The sequence below is a fragment of the Macadamia integrifolia genome, chromosome 14, assembly GCF_013358625.1.
Source record: "Macadamia integrifolia cultivar HAES 741 chromosome 14, SCU_Mint_v3, whole genome shotgun sequence".
Taxonomy (NCBI): Eukaryota; Viridiplantae; Streptophyta; class Magnoliopsida; order Proteales; family Proteaceae; genus Macadamia; species Macadamia integrifolia.
Window position 1 is genome coordinate 21,195,457 of NC_056570.1, and position 21,028 is coordinate 21,216,484.

Here is a 21,028-nt window from a genome sequence, read left to right on the forward strand (position 1 = left end):
TAACCTCAATAGGTTAATCCAGGATTGAGTCACGGTTTCTTGGGTTGCTATAAAAAACATAGATTCACTCTGGATCAAAAATTTCGGAGTCCTGCGATTCTCACGGTGAAGGTCGATCGAGGTTTTCCCTGAAACAGAGCGACGGAGGTGAGATTTATCTTCCTCTTCCTTCTTCTTCTTTCTTCCTTCTCTTTTTCTTCTTCTTTTTCTGTGTTTAGGGTTTCTCACGTTTACCCTCTGTCCATGATAAATGCTCGCATCTGAGAAGATTTCCTAAAACCGAGTTGATTGAAGGTGAGATTTCCCCTCTTCTTTGTATTCTTGGCCTACATTTGTGTTTTATTAAGATTATTGAAGTTCGGTTTCTATTTTTCAGGTTGTAAACTTCATATCTAGGGTTTACCCTCTTTCCAAATCAGACGATCAACTCCGAGATTTGAATCTGCAAAATCGAAGCTTGATTTAAGGTGAGATTTCCATTCTTATGTGATTTTTTCTTCTTCGTATGCGTGTTCTTAAGATTATGGAAATTCGGTTTCCATTTTTTCAGATTTTCTTCTTCTTTCTCTTCTTCTTCTTTCTTTCTATAAAGAAATTTCTGTTATTCTGTAACTTCCTTTGGAATGTATGTAAAGAATTTCTGTTGCAGAGATCACTTCTTTCTGTAAAGAATTTATGTTGCAGAGATCACTTATTTCAAAATGCCATACACTTTAGTGCCAGTGTAGTGAATGCCTGTGAGTATTAGCAGTGTTGAGGAGTGAGTTTGTGCTAGGTTGAGTGCCATTATTGTTGGGTTAGCCAAGGGGAGTGCTATATAGTCTATTGAAAAAATTGGGAAATTTTTGAAGACCCTTATTCAGCCCCTTTCAGTTTGAGCCTGTGATCATCACTTTTTTCTCTTTTTCCATTGGTTTCTCCGCCCTTTTGGGCCTGTTCATTGAGGTTTGTTACATTCCATGGGATCTAATCTTTCCAAACGCCCCCTAATTGTCTCATCAGACTCCTTGCAAACTCAAAGGATAACCCTTTTCTTAGTGTTTCTTTGCTTTCTCCCTGGAGTTATTGTCTATCTTCTCATGTTCTTTAAAGATGTAAGAATTGCAGAGCTCTTCTCTAATGGTTAATAGTGGTTCTCACTTTCTTATGATTGTTGGGTAACAGTTGTTTTGTAATGAATGCAGCAACAATCTCGAAGACATGCAATTGGGTTTAACAAGTTCATCACCATCAAGCCTTGGATTTCCTCAAATTAAGTGCACCATTTTTGTTCTAACTGAGGTCTGAGAGTAACTGCACCAAAGCCCGGGTGCCTTAAGTTTCACATTTGTTCCTTCACATACCAGGTGATTAATCAACTCCTCTCTCTCTCTCTCTCTCTCTATCTATCTATCTATCTATCTATCTTCTTCTTCTTCTTCTGGGGTGGGTTGTTGCAGGTTGTAGCCACTATTTTTTTTTATTTTTTGTTATGAATAATCCAATAAGTATGTTCAACTTCTAATACTATTGGTTGGAAAAATATTTTTAATGAGATTTTTTTTTTCTTTTTTCAAAATACTAATCCATTCTAATCCACATCTATTTCTTATCTCTCTGTAATCACTTTCCTATAATTCTGCACTAATTAATGCTCTTTCTCATCTTATCCAACAAAGATAGAGACATGATAAGGAAAGAAGAATGATGAGAGATTTGTCTGAAATCTTTTCCTAATCACTTTTCTATAATTCCTCAGTCTCTTTCTACTTCTTTAGATAGATTCCAATCTAATGCAATATGATTCCAATCTAATAGTGGCACAATCAGGATTTTTTTTCTTCTTCTAATTACTAACCATTCTTACCCACATTTACTTCAAATCTCTCTCTAATCACTTTCCTATAATTCTACTCTAATGCTCTTTCTCCTCCTATATATCCAGCTAAGGTAGAGATATGATAGTGAAAGAGAGGAATGATTTGAAATCTCTTCCTAATCACTTTTCTATAATTAATCCTCAATCTTTTTTAATTCCTTAGATTCCAATCTTATGCTCTGTCATTTCATCCTAATAGAGCCATAAGGAGGATATATAAAGAAAGGAGAGAACTATAATTAGGAGGATAAGATACTGATTATTTGATTTGAAAAATTTTCATATACTGCTTAATTTGTATCCTTCTTAGTTTTAGGAAATATATTGTTTGTTATGTAAATTTCTTGTATTCATCAAAGAATATGAAACCAATATATAGCTTAATCATATGGGCTCTGAACATGTATTTTTGTTCCTTATATTATTATTTTTTTCTTTCTATGGGGTTGTCTATTTTCTTACTTTTCATTGAAAATTTGAAATTAAAATGGAACTTCTAGACATAGGTTACAATATAAAATAGTATCTTCATGAAAAATTATATTCTATTCGTTATGTTTGTATTTCTCTGATTAATTATTGCTTATCCTGTGTATGGCATAAATTTGTTTCTAATATAATTCAATTAAGTGTGTGGGAGTCAAGGTTCTTAAGGTGCCTACTTATTGTCTCTTTGGTGAAAAAACTAGGTGAAAAACCGTCATTGGGAACTTTGGGTGTATCTGTTGCATTGCATCTTTACAGATGATTTCTTACTATTTCTTTGTTGTGCTCTCCTTGCTGTCTTTTATTGGGGTGCCCTGTTGTATTGTGTCTTTACAGATGAATGTGTTTAGTGTATATCTACAAATATTTCAAATGAGTCTTTGATTTGTATCTTTAAATTTGAAATGGTGTTGTAGGTGGGGAAAAAAATCTCAGACCTTATTCGAGATTCAGGCAACCAGACGTCTGGTTCAGAGCAGGGCAGGTGGCAAACAGAACTTACCTAAGTAGCAATAGAGTTGATTGAGGTAAGCATCAGGAGGCCCTACATTCAGATTTCCAACTTTGTGTATTTATGTGTAGAAACAAAATCTGAGCATCCACATGCCTTAATAAATTGCTATCCCAACTTCTTTTTTAGGGTATAAGGTAAATGCAATTCACTTTACCCATTTCTTGAATTTTGTTATGGAAATGGAAGTTTTTTTGCACTGCGTTATGTACTTTCCATCTTATATGTGGGCTATGAGTTGAGGTCTTATACAAATTGAAACTGAATTAAAACTGAATAATTTTCTTAACATCAAAACCGAATCATATTGAATTGATTCAGTTTATTCGGTCCATGCATGGTCTCATTAATTCAGTTCGAATTCGATTTAAGTGGACTAATTTCTGCCTAACTTAAATTAATGTTTATTGTTAATGAATAGCAATGGTCAATTCTGGCTATTATGTTTTTCTTCAAATGGGAATGATTCTTTGTTCTCTGTTGATATTTTGATTGTGTGTCAATAGTACCATGTACTATACTATGTAGAATTGGTGCTTATAACTTAAGTCTTGTAAAGCACCGATTTGTAACTGAATCTTCTATATAGCACCAATTTATTATTTGTTTAATTTGAATGTAGATTTACTTTTACAATGGAGTTTGATGACGACTATAAGAGGAGAAGGAAAATCCTAATCTTTGCGGCGACTGTTGTTGTTATAGCAGTAGACCAGTATATAAAAAAATATCTGAAGAAAGAGCCATACCGTTGTGAACCCCTATGCGGTATTATTGAAACAGAGAGAATTATCGGTCACACTGATAAAACCTGTCGAGAACAAATAAGGTTAAGCAAGAGGGCTTTTTTCAGTTTAAGTCATTTGATTAGGGAGAAGGGTCTATTGAGGGATAGCAGATCTGTGCAAGTGAATGAACAACTAGTTATGTTTCTACAGACAGTAGGACACAATGTTAAAAACCGCATCATTGCACACAAGTTTGGACATTCTGGTGAGACTGTAAGTAGGTACTTTAACCTTGTATTGGGAGCAATCATTAAATTGTACCCGATACTATTGAAACCTCCAAGTGTCGCAGTGCATCATCGAATAACAAGTAATGAAGGAAGATTTTACCCTTATTTCAAGGACTGCATCGGAGCCATAGATGGGTCCCATATCCCTGCGTGGGTGCATCTAAGCGACCATCCGAGGTTCCGTGATAGGAAGGGTGATATTTCCCAAAATATTCTTGTTGCCTGTGACTTTGATATGAAATATACTTACATTCTTTCTGGTTGGGAAGGATCAGCATCAGATGCTCGAATCTTAGACAATGCATTGCACAGAGACGGTGACGAAAAATTGGTGCTGCCACGAGGTAAATATTATCTCATTGATGCTAGGTATGCTAACCAAGCGGGGTTCTTACGGCCATATCAAAACGTTCGATACCATCTGAAGGAGTGGAGAAATATTGATCTAGTGATAAAAAGGTATTGTTTAACCTGAGACATTCACAATTAGGAAATGTGATTGAATGTTCATTTGGCCTCCTGAAGTCAAGATTTAAGATCTTGAAAAACCAACCAGAATATCCTTTCAAAACACAAGCAAGAATTGTGTTGGCATGTGTGCTATTGCACAATCACATTCTTACACAGAATAATGTTGAAGAAGAAGAACGATGGCTTGATGAAGAGGATGAAGAGGTTGAAGAAGATAGTACTAGTACCCAATCGACCCCTCACCAAGTAAATGATGATGTTGAAGACGATAGTTCTGATGGCGAGGATCATATGCTGGAGAATGGTGATTGGGATCTATTTCGAGAACAAATTGCTGACCAGATGTGGGTTGATTGGGTTGCAGACGATTTGTCCAACTCAGATTGAGTATTTATGAACTAAAATATTTGTTATTGATTAACTTCTATTTGGAATGTAATTCTGATGTGGACAAACTTAATTTTTTTTGCATAGTTTGGGATGACTGTATAACTTAAACATACTTGGTTCTAAAATTTTGCATGGTTTGGGATGACTGTATAACATAAACATACTTGGAAGCAAATTTTTGTGTTGTGGGATGTATGTATGTGGACTATTAATTGAATTGCAATGCTAGGTTTATGGATTTCCCAATTAGTAATTGTTATTATTGCTTAGTTTAAAATTTTGTGTTGTGGGATGCATGTATGTGGACTATTATCTAAATTGCAATATTAGGTTTATGAATTTCTCAATTAGTAAGTGTTATTGATTACTTGGTATTCATGAAATATACTCACATTGTATATGGTGTATTTTGTTAGTTTTGATGTGATGGAACCAACATGAGATTCTAATAGTTGGTCACGGGACATTGCTTCATGGCCTAGTGCCGTTTCTCATTACATGTTGGAGTGTATATTGAAGCAGTACAAGAGTGGTAAGAGTGGAGATAATGGACTGAAAAAGGAGCAGTTCATTGAAATTGCCAACCAACTGAAAGAGAAATTATTTACTAGTTACGACTGTGAACAAGTGAGAAACCACTTCTGGATTTGGAAGCAAAGACTTAGAGCATTGAGTGACCTACAGAAGCAAAGTGGATTGGGTTGGAATGCATCTGATATGAGATTTGATGCTCCTCAACACTTCTGGAATGACTATAGGGTATAATGGAATTTTTTAAATTATAATTTCTATATAATTGTGTTTTTTTTTCTTACTTACAACATAAGCACATTGATATTGTCCTTTATATTGCTAGAAAAAAGAACAAAAGTATTGGAAGGAACATAGTGTGCTCCCAGTTCACCTTGAAGTTGGAGCTTTACTAAGGAAAGAGATGGCAACTGGGAATGATTCAACAGTCCCCTCTGAAGCTGCCACTGAAGTTATAATGGACGTGACAGGTACTCAGGTTGAGGGAATAGGGAACAATGATGGTGTTGACTATGAACCTATTGAAGAAGAAGAAAGTGTTCCTTCCACTCCCATTGGTAGTACCAGCCGTTCTCGAGGAAGACCTTGTGGGTCCATCAATAGTGGTAGAGAAAAGAGGAAGAAGGGTGCAGCTGAAAAGGTGGCAAGTCCATTGAAATCGATTGCTAACTCAATCGAGAATATGATAATGAGTGAATCTCAGTCTGAATTTGGGAGAGCAATTATAGATGCTGTTGATGCCATTCCAGACCTCAATTTTCAACAAAAGTTTAAGACTAAGGAATATTTCATGGCCAAGAAGAATTCTGCCATTATCTTCTTGGAAACAAGAGTAGAAGATAGGCGAAATCTGCTTGAGATGTACTTGCCAGAGATTGAGAAGAATTGAGGTGACAAAAGGAAGTGTTTGGACATTCTACGACAATGGTTTTATTGCATAGAAAATGCATCTGTTTGGTTGATGTAACTTGATGTTATGTTAAGTCTGTGACAATGGTGGCATGTAGTCTTAAGAAATATTAAGACAATGGTTCTTTGTATGTTCCTCTCTGAATGATTTCAAGGTTTAAGTATGGACAACATCATTCTTATTTGTTATAATATTTTGGGTTCTTTGGTATGGTATAAATAGGGAGCGCATAGGTGACCCAGATTACTCCATTGAGAAAATTGGTGAGAGAGAGCAGAAATGGCATGTATTTAACACTCTTTGTCCTTATAACCTTCCTCATGATAAGTGATGGAGACAGGGGCATGCAACAATTGAAGAACACATATGAGGTGAATCTTGATCACATTTTTTTTTCTTTTATTTATTTCCTTTCCCACCATTGTATATCAGTTTCAATTCCTGTTTAGGAGGTATAAAATTTGTGCCATTGAAGTCTCCTATTTTTTGTCCATCACACTCAGATGAGGGGCGTACTTAATAGTATTTTCTATGCATATTTCCTCTCTTTAAAATGTTTGTGTTAACTTACAGATGACATCGAATATGTCCGCTTGTGCTATTGCAAAGTGTGATTACTGTGGGAAAGGTTGCTCTGTTTTCACTTCTAAGTCAGGGTCACATGTTGGAAGGAAATTTTTTAAATGTTCAATGTGTTGTAACCCGGCAGTCACTGAGAGGGGGGGTGAATCAGTGAGTTCAATTCTGATACCTAAAAACCTGTCCGATGTCTGGCCAAGAAGAACCTAATATACCTGTCCCTGTTTGCACACAGTCGTATGCACACTCAGCCTCTCATAGGCACTTCCAAGTATGCACACCCATTCCACATTCCACGCACTTCAATATCAAATGCAAACAACAAGCACCCACAACATAGGGTTTTTACGAGGTTCGGCAATTTACCTACATCCCCGGAGTAGTGCCTGTAAAGGCTTCGTACCTACTCAATACACTACTTTTGACTGCACCCACAGTCGGGAGCACCCACACCCAATTTTCTCAAGCCGAAGCTGAGATGGCACTCGTAGTGCCGATACAATGTGTAGCACCCACTACACGGGAGCACCCACTCCCGGTGCTTAGCACCCACTAAGCACACAATAAATAATACAATCAAATTGGGCTTATAACAATGCCCTATAGTGAAGCACTCATACATGCAAATTTCCCCCAAATAGACTACAACTATCACTTAGGCATTTTATCAAACATCTTGCCTACAATGATTTATAATAATGGAAATTTGGCAAAATTGAGGTTACCTTGGCAAGGAGTAACCGTCGGAGATGCAATAATGTCAATCTCCACTTGATGCGGACCACAACCACGTTGTCTCGGTGCCGCCAATGCTTCAACCCCGGTTGGCACTTGGGTTTCTTGAAGCAACTCACAAGAACCAAATTCTAGGTTCTTCTTCTTTCTTTTCTCCTTGTCTTTACTTTCATGGAGCAACAATGGCATTCACATTCACATTCACACACACACAAAGAGAGGAAACAACTTCTTCTCTATTTCCCTCTTCTTCTCTTCTCTTCTCTTTTCTTTTCTCTTGGCAACAACCAATATGACTTGCTACCTTGGTTTCCAGCAGCTTCCTAAGCCTCTAATGGTGGCTATGAATGAAGTGCAAGAGGATGGAAGTCTTTCATTCAAACCTTTAGCCTTCCACGAACTTCAACTCGTTTTTCCGACCACCTCAGCAAGCCCTCTGCCTGATTTCTTCCCTCTGATGTGTAGAGCTCGGAGAGATGAAGAATCCCCAACTTGAATCACTCAAATCCGACTTAAAATGAGGGAGATATGACCTTTTGAAGTTGGAGCAATGAGATAGCTTGAAATGGAATCTTCGTACGGGTGGCGTAGGCTACACCGGCGGCGCGCGCAACAGGGGCGAAATCTGACCGTAGATCTCATATAAGAGATCTTATAATCCAAACCGTCCGATTAAACCAACGGACAACAGATCCAAACCGTTAGATTTGAATCTCGATGACGTCATCATGACGTAGGCGCTGACATCGTCAGAAGTGTTGTCGATCNGAAGAATCTCCAACTTGAATCACTCAAATCCGACTTAAAATGAGGGAGATATGACCTTTTGAAGTTGGAGCAATGAGATAGCTCGAAATGGAATCTTCGTACGGGTGGCGTAGGCTACACCGGCGGCGCGCGCAACAGGGGCGAAATCTGACCGTAGATCTCATATAAGAGATCTTATAATCCAAACCGTCCGATTAAACCAACGGACAACAGATCCAAACCGTTAGATTTGAATCTCGATGACGTCATCATGACGTAAGCGCTGAAATCGTCAGAAGTGTTGTCGATCTATGATTGGTTGCTTTTCCGGATTTTAAGGGAGCTTGTCTTCCATTCACAAAAGTGAAAATGCATATTGACCGTTGGATCCGAATCTTCCATGATGGCTTTAATCAGATTTCATGAGATCATTAAGATCGGAATCCTTTTTATACCTTCCATATACGCGCGAAACACAATAACATATAGTGTAGCGCCAGTGCATCAAGAATTATGCATCTAACCAATCAAATCCCACGCGCAAGCATCTATCTCGTCCATATCACACCAAAATCTCAGCACCCTTTGGATGGGCATCAAGCCTACGTGGTCGAATCTTGGCCGTCCATTTCACTTCCCTTTACTCCTCTTTATTACAATCAAGCCCCTGCCTCCATATGTTTCAGTGCTTAAAGACCCCTTGCAACTCAGACGTTCAAAATCTTTAAATTACACAAAAGCCCTTCGAATTTCAAAAATAAAATCCGAAAAATCCACCCAACACCGAGAGCAACTGATGGATTTTCGGTTTGGATTTTCGAACCGACTTTACGGAAACGCTTATAACTTTTTCATACGATATCCGATCGAGATGAAACGAAGTGCGTTGGAATCGTAACTGAATGATCTACGACTTTTCAGAATACTCAATCATCTGAATCGTCCATGTAAAAAGACCAAAATGCCCCTACACCTTTCCAATGACGTATCTTTCTCATACGGAATCGGAATGCGATGAAATCAGAACCGTTGGAAAGATTGTATTTTTTTCGTATTGTTACATATAGAACGCTTCCTTTAAAAAATTCATCTTCAATGCCGAAACTGCCCTTGACTGCCATAAATGCCGTAACTTCTTCATACGGTATCGGAATGTGACGAAATCAAATGCACTGGACTAGGAAAATTACAATCTATATTTTTTATGAAGAACCGATCTTCCAAAAATATCATTTTCATTGCCGAAAATGCCCTCGATCGTAAATAGGCCAATTTTGCCAATTTTGCCAGTTTTGACCCAGAAACCCGCACCACCTATTAATGATGTATTAAACCATTCCATGCATACCAAGCTGCTCTGTTATCTCATCGGTGACACTGGATACTGCCATGTCATCATTTTCATCCACGTCACCCAAACTGGCCACGTCATCACCGCCACGTGGCCGAGTTGACAACAAGGACAACCATAAAACAACACAAAGGCCATAATGGGCTCAAGTTATAAACATTATGGTCATTGTTAACTCTAAAATTATCTTAGCATGTGAAATATGTGTAATAAATTACCAAAAAAAAAAAAAACCAATAAAATAAAGATGAATACTCATATACTCAAACTAATATCAATTTGGTTCGCTTTGGTTTGAACCGATAGTTCTTATACCCTGAGTCGTAACTGAATTGAACCAAGATAAATACTCATATATTCAAACCCAATTCGATTCGGTTCGATTCGATTAATTTGGCTTGATTGCAGATTTAATATTTGATTTCAATTACAAATTGACACCCTTATTCTATAGTGTACCCATCTAGAAACTTGACTTGGATTCTAAGATGGACAGATAGATTTCTCATAGAATGTGAAAACTGCAACTTTAATATAAGTTCATTTTAGTGGAGAAAAGAACGTTGTCTGCTTGTGTATCTCTTTCACCCAGACATTAACAATGTGAAAAAGATGGCCACCTTGGTCAGATGCCTTTACATGGCCTCCCATTTGCCAGCGTGCAGTGGCAGCACAAATGGACAGGTTTCTCTTGCAAATTTAGTTTATGCAAGCCTCCGGGTAAGTAGGAAGTGGGAACTCCCTCGTTTTTTGATTACATGCAAACCATTTCGCTTGATTTCAGCACAGCGAAATCAATCAATTAACTGGGAAGAATTTAACGCCCTCTTATTTAAGTGCTCACAACTTTTTTGCAGGTAATTGGTTCTTCAATCCTTTTTCCTTTTACCTGTTTTTTGTTTATAATTCTTTGGCTTTTAACGTAGATCTCTATCTGGTATTAGTTCTCAACTCAATTCATGGTTTCGCCTATTCGAGTTGGGTTTCACTGTAGAAACGCAACCCTAAAACGATGTAGAAGATAATGAAAAAGCAAAACAAACAATGCACACGGATTTTATAAGGTTCGGCAAGGTTTCCTACGTCCCCGGTGAGATGAGATCCTGCTTTACTATGAATGGAGAATAGGGTTATAGCGCTCGTCCTCACACCTCTCAGTATTACCTGCATTACAGAGAAAGAAACCCTCGCTACAAATATATATAGCGAAAAACCCTAATCTGGAAAGTACACAATTGCCCTCAAATAAAAAATTTGAGCAGGGGGCTGGGCCCCCCTACACCCCCTGCTATGCAGGGGGGCCTCCTGCCCCCTTGCAACCCCCACGGCCCGCTAATCGGCTAGCGGGACTGCCGTCCTACCTGTCTAGGTGCTGCACCAGTACTTCCTGGATTAAACTGCGACGGAATACAAGACATCATACACCAACAATCTCTACCTTGGCTTGAATTCTGTCGAGCCTCCTGTAAAGATAACTTGTAGACGTCTTCATCATTGTACCTCATTAGAGGTACAAACCCGCACCTGTTTGGTGCGTCCCTCATCTTCAACAATGAGTAACATTAATTAAGTCCAAACAGGACTAGAACTTCTCTATAGTAACTGGATTTGTAAACATATCTGCAGGGTTGAGATCTGTATGAATTTTTCTCAAGTGAATACTGCCTTCTAACACAAGCTCCCTGATCTTGTGAAATCTCACATCAATATGCTTTGTCCTTGCATGAAACACTTGATTCTTTGCAAGATGTATGACACTCTGACTGTCACAATATAACACTGTACCTCCTTGCTCCAACCCCAACTCACGAACCAGTCCAGCCAACCAGACTCCTTCCTTGGCAGCCTCAACTGCTGCCATGTACTCTGCCTCTGTAGTGGACAATGCAATTGTAGACTGAAGCATCGCCTTCCATGATATAGGTCCACCAACCAATGTAAACACATACCCTGTAGTAGACCTCCTCTTGTCTAAATCACCAGCATAGTCAGAATCAACATAACCTGCCAATTCTGTAGAACTTCCCTTGCCACTGAACATAACACCTATATCTTTAGTCTTGTTCAAATATCTAAAGATCCACTTAATTGCATTCCAATGCTCCTTCCCTGGATTACTCATGTATCTGCTAACAACACTAACTGCATGAGACAAATCCGGCCTGCTACAAACCATAGCATACATGAGACTCCCAACTGCGCTAGTATAAGGGACTTGAGACATCTGCTCCACCTCCTCATGTGTTGTAGGGCATTCCCTTTCAAATAACTTGAAGTGATCAGCTAACGGAGTGCTAACCGGCTTGGCCTTTTCCATATTGAAATGCTCTAACACCTTTTCAATATACCTCTTCTGAGTTACCCAAAGTTTACTTGTATTTCTATCTCTAAGGATTTCCATGCCAAGGATCTTCTTAGTGGCACCAAGATCCTTCATCTCAAATTCAGCACTCAACAAAGACTTCAAAGAGACTATATCATGTTTGTTCTTTACAGTAATGAGCATATCATCAACATAAAGCATCAACAAAATAATAGAATTATCACTTGACACTTTATAATAAACACAACTATCATACTCACCTCTTGTGTAGCCAATCTTCATCATGTGAGAATCAAAGCGCTTGTACCACTGCCTAGGAGATTGCTTAAGGTCATAAAGCAACCTCTTAAGCAGACAAACATGGTCTTCCTTTCCCTACACCTTAAAACCTTCAGGTTGTTCCATGTAAATTTGTTCATCCAAGTCACCATGAAGAAATGCAATTTTCACATCAAGTTGTTCAAGCTCTAAATCATACAAGGCCACCAAAGCAAGTAGTACCCTGATCGAAGTGTGTTTCACCACCGGAGAAAATATTTCATTGTAGTCTATCCCCTCCTTCTGTGTATAGCCCTTGGCTACAAGTCTGGCCTTATACCTTTCACGCTCCTTCTCAGATGCTGCATCTTTCTTAACAAAGACCCATTTACACCTAATGATTTTTCTTCCCTTAGATTTTTCCACAATCTCCCAAGTCTTGTTCTTCTGTAGAGATTTCATTTCCTCCATCATAGCTGTCATCCATTTATCATGCTATGCATCACTCAAAGCATCATGGTAGGAAGATGGATCACATGTACCTACAGTGAGGGCATAGGCAACTATGTCCTCAAACCCGTATCTCATAGGTGCTTTGTGAGTACGCTTCCCTTTACCCTTTGCCACAGTATAGGAAATTTCTACTGCTTCCTGTTGTCCTGGTAAGTCACTTGATGACTCATTTTCTCTTGTTGTTTCTAACTCACCTAACTCCACCTGCACAGTAGAACCTTCTTTATTTTCATCAACTGCTTGTGAATTGTAATTTGACTTCACTATATGAGACTCATCAAACACAACGTCTCTGCTAACCACAACTTTCTATGAACTTGGATCCCATAATTTAAATCCCTTTACACCTTTCTTAAAACTAAGAAAGGTACATTGCTTAGACTTTGAGTCTAACTTGGAATGCTGCTCACTCTCAACATGCGCATAGGCTGGACAACCAAATATTTTTAAAATAGAATAATCTACTGGTTTTCCTGTCCATACCTCTTCAGGAATTTTACAATCAATCGCCTTTGATGGAGACCTATTGATGAGGAAACATGCCATGTTCACTGCTTCTGCCCAAAATCTCTTGCTCAACCCTGCATTCAGCCTCATACTCCGAGCTCTTTCTATAAGTGTTCTATTCATCCTTTCAGCTACACCATTTTGCTGTGGTGTCTTTGGAACCGTGAAGTGACGTGTAATCCCTTTAGCTTTGCACAATTCTAGAAACGGCTTGTATGTGTACTCTCCTCCATTATCTATTCTCAAGTATTTAATTTTCTTTCCTGTCTTCCTTTCTACCTCAGCATTTCATTCCTTAAATTTAGTGAACACCTCACTTTTATGCTTTATGAAGTAGATCCAGACTTTCCTTGAGTAATCATCAACAAAGGTCACGAAGTATTCTGCCCCACCTTTACATTTTGTTGTTGAAGGACCCCATATATCGTTGTGTACATAATCAAGCACCCCTTTACTCTTATGTTTTGCAGTTTTGAAACTAACCTTGCACTGTTTTCCGAACACACAATACTTGCAGAAGTTCAGTTTACAAGTTTTTACTCCCTTCAACATTTTCCTTTTATGAAGCTCCATCAATCCTCTTTCTCCCATATGCCCTAACCGCATATGCCACAGATAGGTATCATCTGTATCAAATACTGCATCTGTAGTCACAGATGCTCCACCTATAACTGTGCTCCCTATGAGTCTGTATAGGTTTCCTGCTAGTTGTCCCTTCATGATAACCATTACACCCTTAATAACTTTGAGAACTCCACCTTCTGCTATGTACTTGCAGCCATTTGAGTCAAGTGCCCCCAAAGATATTAAGTTTTTCCTTAATTCTGGTACATGTCTCACATCTGCTAAGGTTCTTACTATCCCATCAAACATCTTGATTTTGATAGTGCCTATCCCAATGGTCTTGCATACGGCATCATTCCCCATTAGGACAGACCCACCATTATATGGTTGATATGTATCAAACCAATCCTTATGTGGACACATGTGATATGAACATCCAGAATCTAAAATCCAAGAATCAGAAGGTTGATTCTTACCTGATGATATAGAGAGTACATCTCCATCATCTCCATCTGAACTGTCAGCCACGCTAGCTTCCTCAGATGCCTTATCTACACCTTTTTTCTTTAAGTCCGCCTTCCTCTTCAAGCACTCTCTCTTTAGATGACCTTCCTTCTTGCAATAGTAACAAGAGACCTTTGTCTTTGTCCCTTTTGATTTCGATCGACTCTTCCCAAATCCCTTCTGATTTGATCTCCCTCTTTCCTGCTCCTTGTCACCTCCGAAAAAACCTTCTCCTTGAGATTTCGTACTACTGGCCTTCTTCCTTGTTTCATTGGACATAAGGGCAGCTGCGGCTTCATTCATCTCAAGGGTCTCCTTCCCGTACAAGAGAATCATTACTAGGTGATCATATGATTCTGGGAGCGACGACAGCAATAGTAACGCCTTGTCTTCATCCTCGATCTTAACCTCCAGGTTTGCAAGTTTACTTACGATCTGATTGATCATGTTAAGATGCTCTAATAGATCCGTACCTTCCTCCATCTGTAGAGAATACAATTGCTTCTTCATGAACAACTTGTTCGTTAAAGACTTCGTCATGTAGATGCTTTCAAGTTTCGCCCATAACTGTGGTGCAGATTCGATACCCAAAACATATTGTAGGGCATCATCAGAAAGATTTAATCGAATAGTACTTACCGTCTTTTCCTCCATCTCTTCCCAATCTTCGTCAGTAATTTTTGTAGGTTTCTTCGACTTCCCCAACAACGTTTTCGTCAAACCCTGTTGTATCAGAAGATCCTTCATCCTTTGACGCCAGAGGGTGAAATTGTTCTTCCCATTAAACCTCTCGATGTCATACTTGACATTCGATCCCTTCCCTGTCATCGTGATAGTAAACCCTAGAAAACGGAAACCTAGAGCTTTGATACCAATTTGTAGAAACGCAACCCTAAAACGATGCAGAAGATAATGGAAAAGCAAAACAAACAATGCACACGGATTTTACGAGGTTCGGCAAGGTTGCCTACGTCCCCGGTGAGATGAGATCTTGCTTCACTATCAATGGAGAATAGGGTTACAGCACTCGTCCTCACACCTCTCAGTATTACTTGCATTACAGAGAAAGAAACCCTCGCTACAAATATATATAGCGAAAAACCCTAATCCAGAAAGTACACAATTGCCCTCAAATAAAAAATTCGAGCGGGGGGCTACGCCCCCCTACACCCTCTGCTATGCAGAGGGGCCTCCTGCCCCCCTTGCAACCCCCACGGCCCGCAAACCGGCTAGCAAGACCGTCGTCTTGCCTGTCTAGGTGCTGCACCAATACTTCCTGAATTAAACTGTGACGGAATACAAGACATCATACACCAACATTCATGGTTTTATTATTTTCCGGTTATCTGATCTCCATTGCTAACGATACCTGTGCTCAGAAACTACTCTGTTTTTAAGCAATTAGTAGATCGTCTTATCTGATCTGCATTGCTAATATTTTGGAATAAAAGCCTTGGTTTGGTGCGTGAGAACCCGGCTGAACTGAGTCGACCCTTTGTCTCCGAGTTCGCATCCATTAATGCAAGCTCTTCTGTTGATTCTGAACTCACATTCAATCACAAACTGCACGAAAGGTGCCCCTTTTTCATGGGGATTTACCCATTACAGAGATGCACAAATGATTAGAACGAACTTCATATATCCCTTTTCCACTCAATCCAGAAACAGGATTGGACGTTATTCGGACTCGTCTCCATTTTCGTGTTTGGTCTCACTGATTTCAGATGCATACCTGTTAAAGTTTTGAGCAGTTGCATGCCAACTGTTTGACAATATTATATTAGTTGCTAAATAGTTCTCTCATTTTGGTGTCAGGATTTATTATAACAATGGCTAGGAGGAAGACGGGTTTGATTGCTTTATTTGATGTCGATGGAACACTTACAGCTGCAAGAAAGGTATGATTTCTTATGTTTGTTATCTTTGTAAGAAGTCATGTTAGTTGATCCATGGGACAGACTGCAATTTAATTTGTTGAGTTAGATGCTACTTTTAGTTTACCCCTTCCAATCTATTTTGATTTAAATTCTCTTCTGGAGATTAATTATAATTAAGTATGGCCTATACTCTGATCTTCAAATTTTTATGAGGGATCGAAACTACATATGATCTGTCTCAGTTGTGTTCATGAACACTTCGAACACAACTGAAGTTCAATCCCTTCCTGGCTTGTACCGGCCAATTCATCTTAATTAATAATTGACTTGGACTGGTAAATCAAACAGATGGAAAAAAAAATTATTGATGTAACTTAGATAAGGAAGGCAGAAAGATAGCTTGACTCGCTAACTCAGACAGTAACTATTAAAGGGGTGCAAAACCTTCTTCTTATCAGAACTGGTTTTTTTCCTCATCACTTGGGTTGGGCCTATCTGTGTTGAATAGTTTAGTTATCTGACTTTTCATAGAAATGTACTGCATATTTGTTAATGATTCTGCCTGTTATTATTCATTTATCTCACTCAATCCCAGGTAGCAACTCCAGAGGTGTTAGATTTCATGCAGAAACTTCGAGAGGTACTCAATTGACGCTATCTTTCATTTGAAAAGATATATCATGGTTCCTTGTGCTGTACTTGGGTTCTTTTTGTGGACATCATTCCTGAGTACATCCTCTTCTCAAGTGCTAACATCTTTCTTTTGATGGCAGGTTGTTACAGTTGGTGTTGTTGGAGGATCAGATCTTGTTAAGATATCAGAGCAGCTTGGCAAGACAGGTCAGTTTACCAGGCTTTGGATTTTCAAGAGTATGTTGATGAGAAGGAACCCAGCATATTAGATTTTTTTCTATTTTTTATTTTTTTTGGGGGGTGGGGGTGGGAGGGTGGTTTCTCATATTTTCTTGCAACCAGTTTTAGAGTTTGGCTTCACATTTAAATCTTTCATTTCTCATGTCAACACAAAGCAATTTTTTTCCTGCTTTTAATTCAAAAGCTTCTGATTTTGTTTTTCTCCTTGCTCTCTGGAAGTATAAAATATGAAGTAGAATTAACAAGCGCTTTATCTTGGTTGTGTTGTTACTGACACTATTACCAACTTATTAATTATTGTTAGATAACTATTGAGGAGCATGAATGAAACTCAAACTATAAGATTTAGTTTACCCAAGTCCTTTGACATTTTCTTCACTTCACACAGTCAACGTAGTTAAACTTAGGTCCAATGCTTTTGGAATCCTTTTTCTTTTTGTGTGTGTCTCATTTCATTATGCATAGTTCTTGAGAGATCTTCAGATAGATACTTCGCTACTGATGCTACTACTTGTTACATCTAAACCTCATCAAAAATATCTTTTAATGCAGTTGTTGTTCTGATGGATTTCTTGCAGTTACTGATGACTATGATTATGTGTTTTCTAAAAATGGTCTTGTGGCTTACAAGGATGGGAAGCTTATTGTTAGTCAGGTATTGTTTCCTTTTTAATAGCAACAAATATTTCTAGTGATGTTTTAAGCTAGCTGTCAGACTCATCAAACTGTTCTGCCAGAAGATTTGCACAATGGGAAGTATGGAACTAACTTATATGGGAACCGTGCCACATTTTCAACACCATACTTTTGAGGCCTGCTTCATATAAGTATAAATAACCCATTTCTGCTGATTATATGCAAAATTTATATCCAATCAATAATTGAATGATCAACTATCCTTTCTTGTGGAACTCCTCTTCTGCATTTTTCCTAGTGTTTTGCAAGGCCTATCACATGTAATTTTAACATGGCATAGTACAGCCCAGTCAGTAACTATGCAAAATGGATAAAGTTTTCATTTTAGTTTTTTGGATCCAGTTAATCATATTGGTCTCTCTTCACTAAAGCTAGAATTCTCCATGATGCAACCCGCTTTCTTATGTATTTTCTCTCAGAATTACCCTTGCAATTGGATTCCTTCTGTACTGCAGAGCTTAAAGTCATTCCTTGGAGAAGAAAAACTAAAGGTGAGGCCCTTACCTTGCTACCTGCAGGAACTCTTGTTAGTCTTTGTAAATGGAGGAAAATGGTACTTCTCAGGTGAGCATGAGTGGGTCTCCAAATTTCACATAACACATGTTAGGTGCAACCGATGAAAGTTCAAATGCCAAGACTGGACCATCAATTGATCATGACTATCCAACCTACCATTTTCTTGACTTCACACAGTCACGATCAGTTCTGAGGGAACAAAGAGATGGTTCAGTCCACTGGTCGGGTCACCAGGGATATCCAAGACTCTATGAAGTGAATGATCTATTCGGTTGCAAGTATGCAATGTGCAGGTACTACTTGGATAGGTGCCTTTTAATGTCCCTGAGAAGATACCTAGATTTCCTCTTTGTAACTACATGTTTGTCAATGATTGCAAACATGTGCTTGAATTTATTCTCATCAACATTTATTTTGATGAATGCAGGAATTCATTAATTTTGCACTTCATTATATTGCAGACTTGGATATTCCAATAAAGAGGTTAGTGAAAATTGAAAAACTTTTCCTTGAGCAAGTTAATTCAACCTTAAAATGGTATCCTCTCTTTCAATAACTTTTCCAGGGGAACATTCCTTGAGTTTCGGAGTGGGATGCTTAATGTATCACCGATAGGGAGAAATTGCAGTCAAGAAGAGCGTGATGAGTTTGAAAAGTATGACAAGTTGTGTATGCACCTTATATTATCCTCTTTTCTATTTATTTTTGCTACAAGAAATCTCATCATCAGGTGATTGAATACGTATTTAAGGTCCAAATATATTCAGGTGCACGACATGCGGTCAAAAATGGTTTCTGTGCTCAAAGAGAAGTTTGCTCACCTTAATCTGACATACTCTATTGGAGGACAGATAAGTTTCGATGTGAGTGAATGTTGATCTAGTCCCTGCATTTGTGGTTCTTGAATAGCTAGAGGAAGAGAAAGAAAATCTGTAAAATTTAATTACCAAAGTTCATATGACAGGTATTCCCTAATGGATGGGATAAAACATTTTGCTTAAGATACCTTGAAGATTTTCAGGAAATCCACTTCTTTGGGGACAAAACTGACAAGGTGATTTTTTTTTTTTCCCCTTTTCTCTTGAAGTCACAATCTTTTCCAATTTTGAATCTCTTTTTCTCTCTAAAAGAGTGAGAAAAAAAGGGTTGCAAAGGACAACATTTTTACTCAGTAACACTAGATTAATAGACAAATGTGACTATATTTTGTGGACTTGTGCACTTCTGATTGTGGGTGTCATGATGTTTGTTTGTTCCCATTTTTATATGTTTCTAGTAACATTCAGTCAACTAAAGAACTTAAGTTATCTATTTGATTTAAATTATTTTTATTTTTTATCTTTTTTGCAGGGAGGAAATAACTGAAATTTTTTAATCTGACCAAACAGTGGGTCACACAGGTTAGCTCTCATGTAAAGCATCTTAATGGATATATATGCTTTCATGTTTTCTCTTCCACATGAAGGGTGACATGGCTCCATGAAGTTACAGAGTTTTCTTCTAATTGCTAGAATTTTTCATATTCTGAAATGCTATACTTAGAATTCTTACTTTCAGGAGGACACTTCTGTAGAATAATGTACATGCATTGTGCCAAAACCATGGAACAGAAACTCTCTGTTTGTTAAAGGAGATTGGGTCAGCACAAGAATAACATGAACCTAGTCAAATGCAAATTAACTTGCACCTCTCAGTGTATTTTGCAGATCTATGGTTCTAAGCTGCCCAATGCCAAATTCCAATAAATCACCATAACTTGAACAGGCAGACGAACCTCCAACAATCACTATATCTTGAAAGCCAATCCATCTGCCCAGAAAACCTTATAACAATGACTCTTGATCGAACCTACAAAACTCACAATTTGGCATGCCCAGAATTTATTTTTTCTACCCAGTACATTTGCTTCTTGATCGTCAATAGTTCCTTGGTGAGATATATGGTGACTGATACTTTTTTCGTTGTGCTTTCAAACTGAAATATTTCATCTTTAAACATGACTTCTAAATAAGCAGGAATTGTTTTGTAAAAATGGGAATGGCCTACTTGTTACCGCTTTGCTTCTAAAATCGGATGCTGCCATTAAATGTCATTCTTATCTTTCAAATGGAAGAAAAATATTAGTTAATAAAGCATACAATGAATGATAATTACTGTGGCCACATCATGTTTGTAAGGTGAAACAACCAGAAGTGAAATATCAAGGTCAATCAAATAGGGTTAGCTTCTCTGGAATTGGATTCATCACAAAAATGACCCCAAAGTGTCCACTATAATATTGAATTCCTGTAACTGGACATCAGAATAATCAGTGCATACTTTTGAAAGTTGCAACTTTACTTTGATTTTACTTCTTTTGTTTATCACCATTCCCCCACCCCAAACCATTCCAAAAAAAGAAAGGGTTTCCTATGGAATCTAATTAGATTTTTTTCTTTTCATTTTTGTTTGCAGTCACCAGTCCTGAGGACACAGTAGAACAGTGTACAGCTCTCTTCCTTGCAAAACCAATTGGAGATCTCTGAGCTAATGGTGACTTTGATGTGTTCAGTCTTTGTTGTTACAATACATGAACTGGTGAAACTGCAACTTGTTATCAATTTGAATCTGTATTTATCCAAAATCTTGTATATCCATTATTCTATAAAAGAAATTAAAAAGGGAAAATAAAAACTGCAGCTTAGTTTCAAGAAAATTACATTACTGCACTTTTTGCGTTGGAAGGGATAAGAGTATTAACACTGCGTAGATATGGTTATAATGGAAGAAGAATACACATACTAAGATTGGACTGTAAATAGAATAAAGAG

At 38.1% G+C, this 21,028-nt stretch overlaps 1 protein-coding gene and 1 long non-coding RNA gene across 3 annotated transcripts; both read left to right on the plus strand.

Annotated features, from left to right (window-relative positions):
- Window positions 1-229: 229 nt before the first annotated feature.
- On the plus strand, window positions 230-6,830 carry LOC122060453. 2 transcript variants are annotated; one of them, XR_006134405.1, is made up of 5 exons: window positions 230-294; window positions 377-467; window positions 1,185-1,346; window positions 2,761-2,871; window positions 6,749-6,830. It is a non-coding gene; the product is annotated as an uncharacterized LOC122060453 (long non-coding RNA). The 2 variants fall into 2 exon arrangements; XR_006134406.1 differs by lacking the exon at window positions 6,749-6,830 and adding an exon at window positions 5,151-5,176 and having other exon boundaries at window positions 231-294.
- A 3,479-nt stretch (window positions 6,831-10,309) lies between these two features.
- On the plus strand, window positions 10,310-20,841 carry LOC122062054 (phosphomannomutase-like). Its single transcript, XM_042625690.1, has 10 exons — window positions 10,310-10,444; window positions 16,072-16,154; window positions 16,729-16,773; window positions 16,907-16,973; window positions 17,585-17,661; window positions 18,122-18,193; window positions 18,646-18,701; window positions 18,784-18,873; window positions 18,986-19,081; window positions 19,183-20,841. The coding sequence occupies exons 2-9, from the start codon at window positions 16,086-16,088 to the stop codon at window positions 19,047-19,049; spliced, it is 540 nt and encodes a 179-aa protein (XP_042481624.1). The 5' UTR covers window positions 10,310-10,444; window positions 16,072-16,085; the 3' UTR covers window positions 19,050-19,081; window positions 19,183-20,841.
- Window positions 20,842-21,028: the final 187 nt, after the last annotated feature.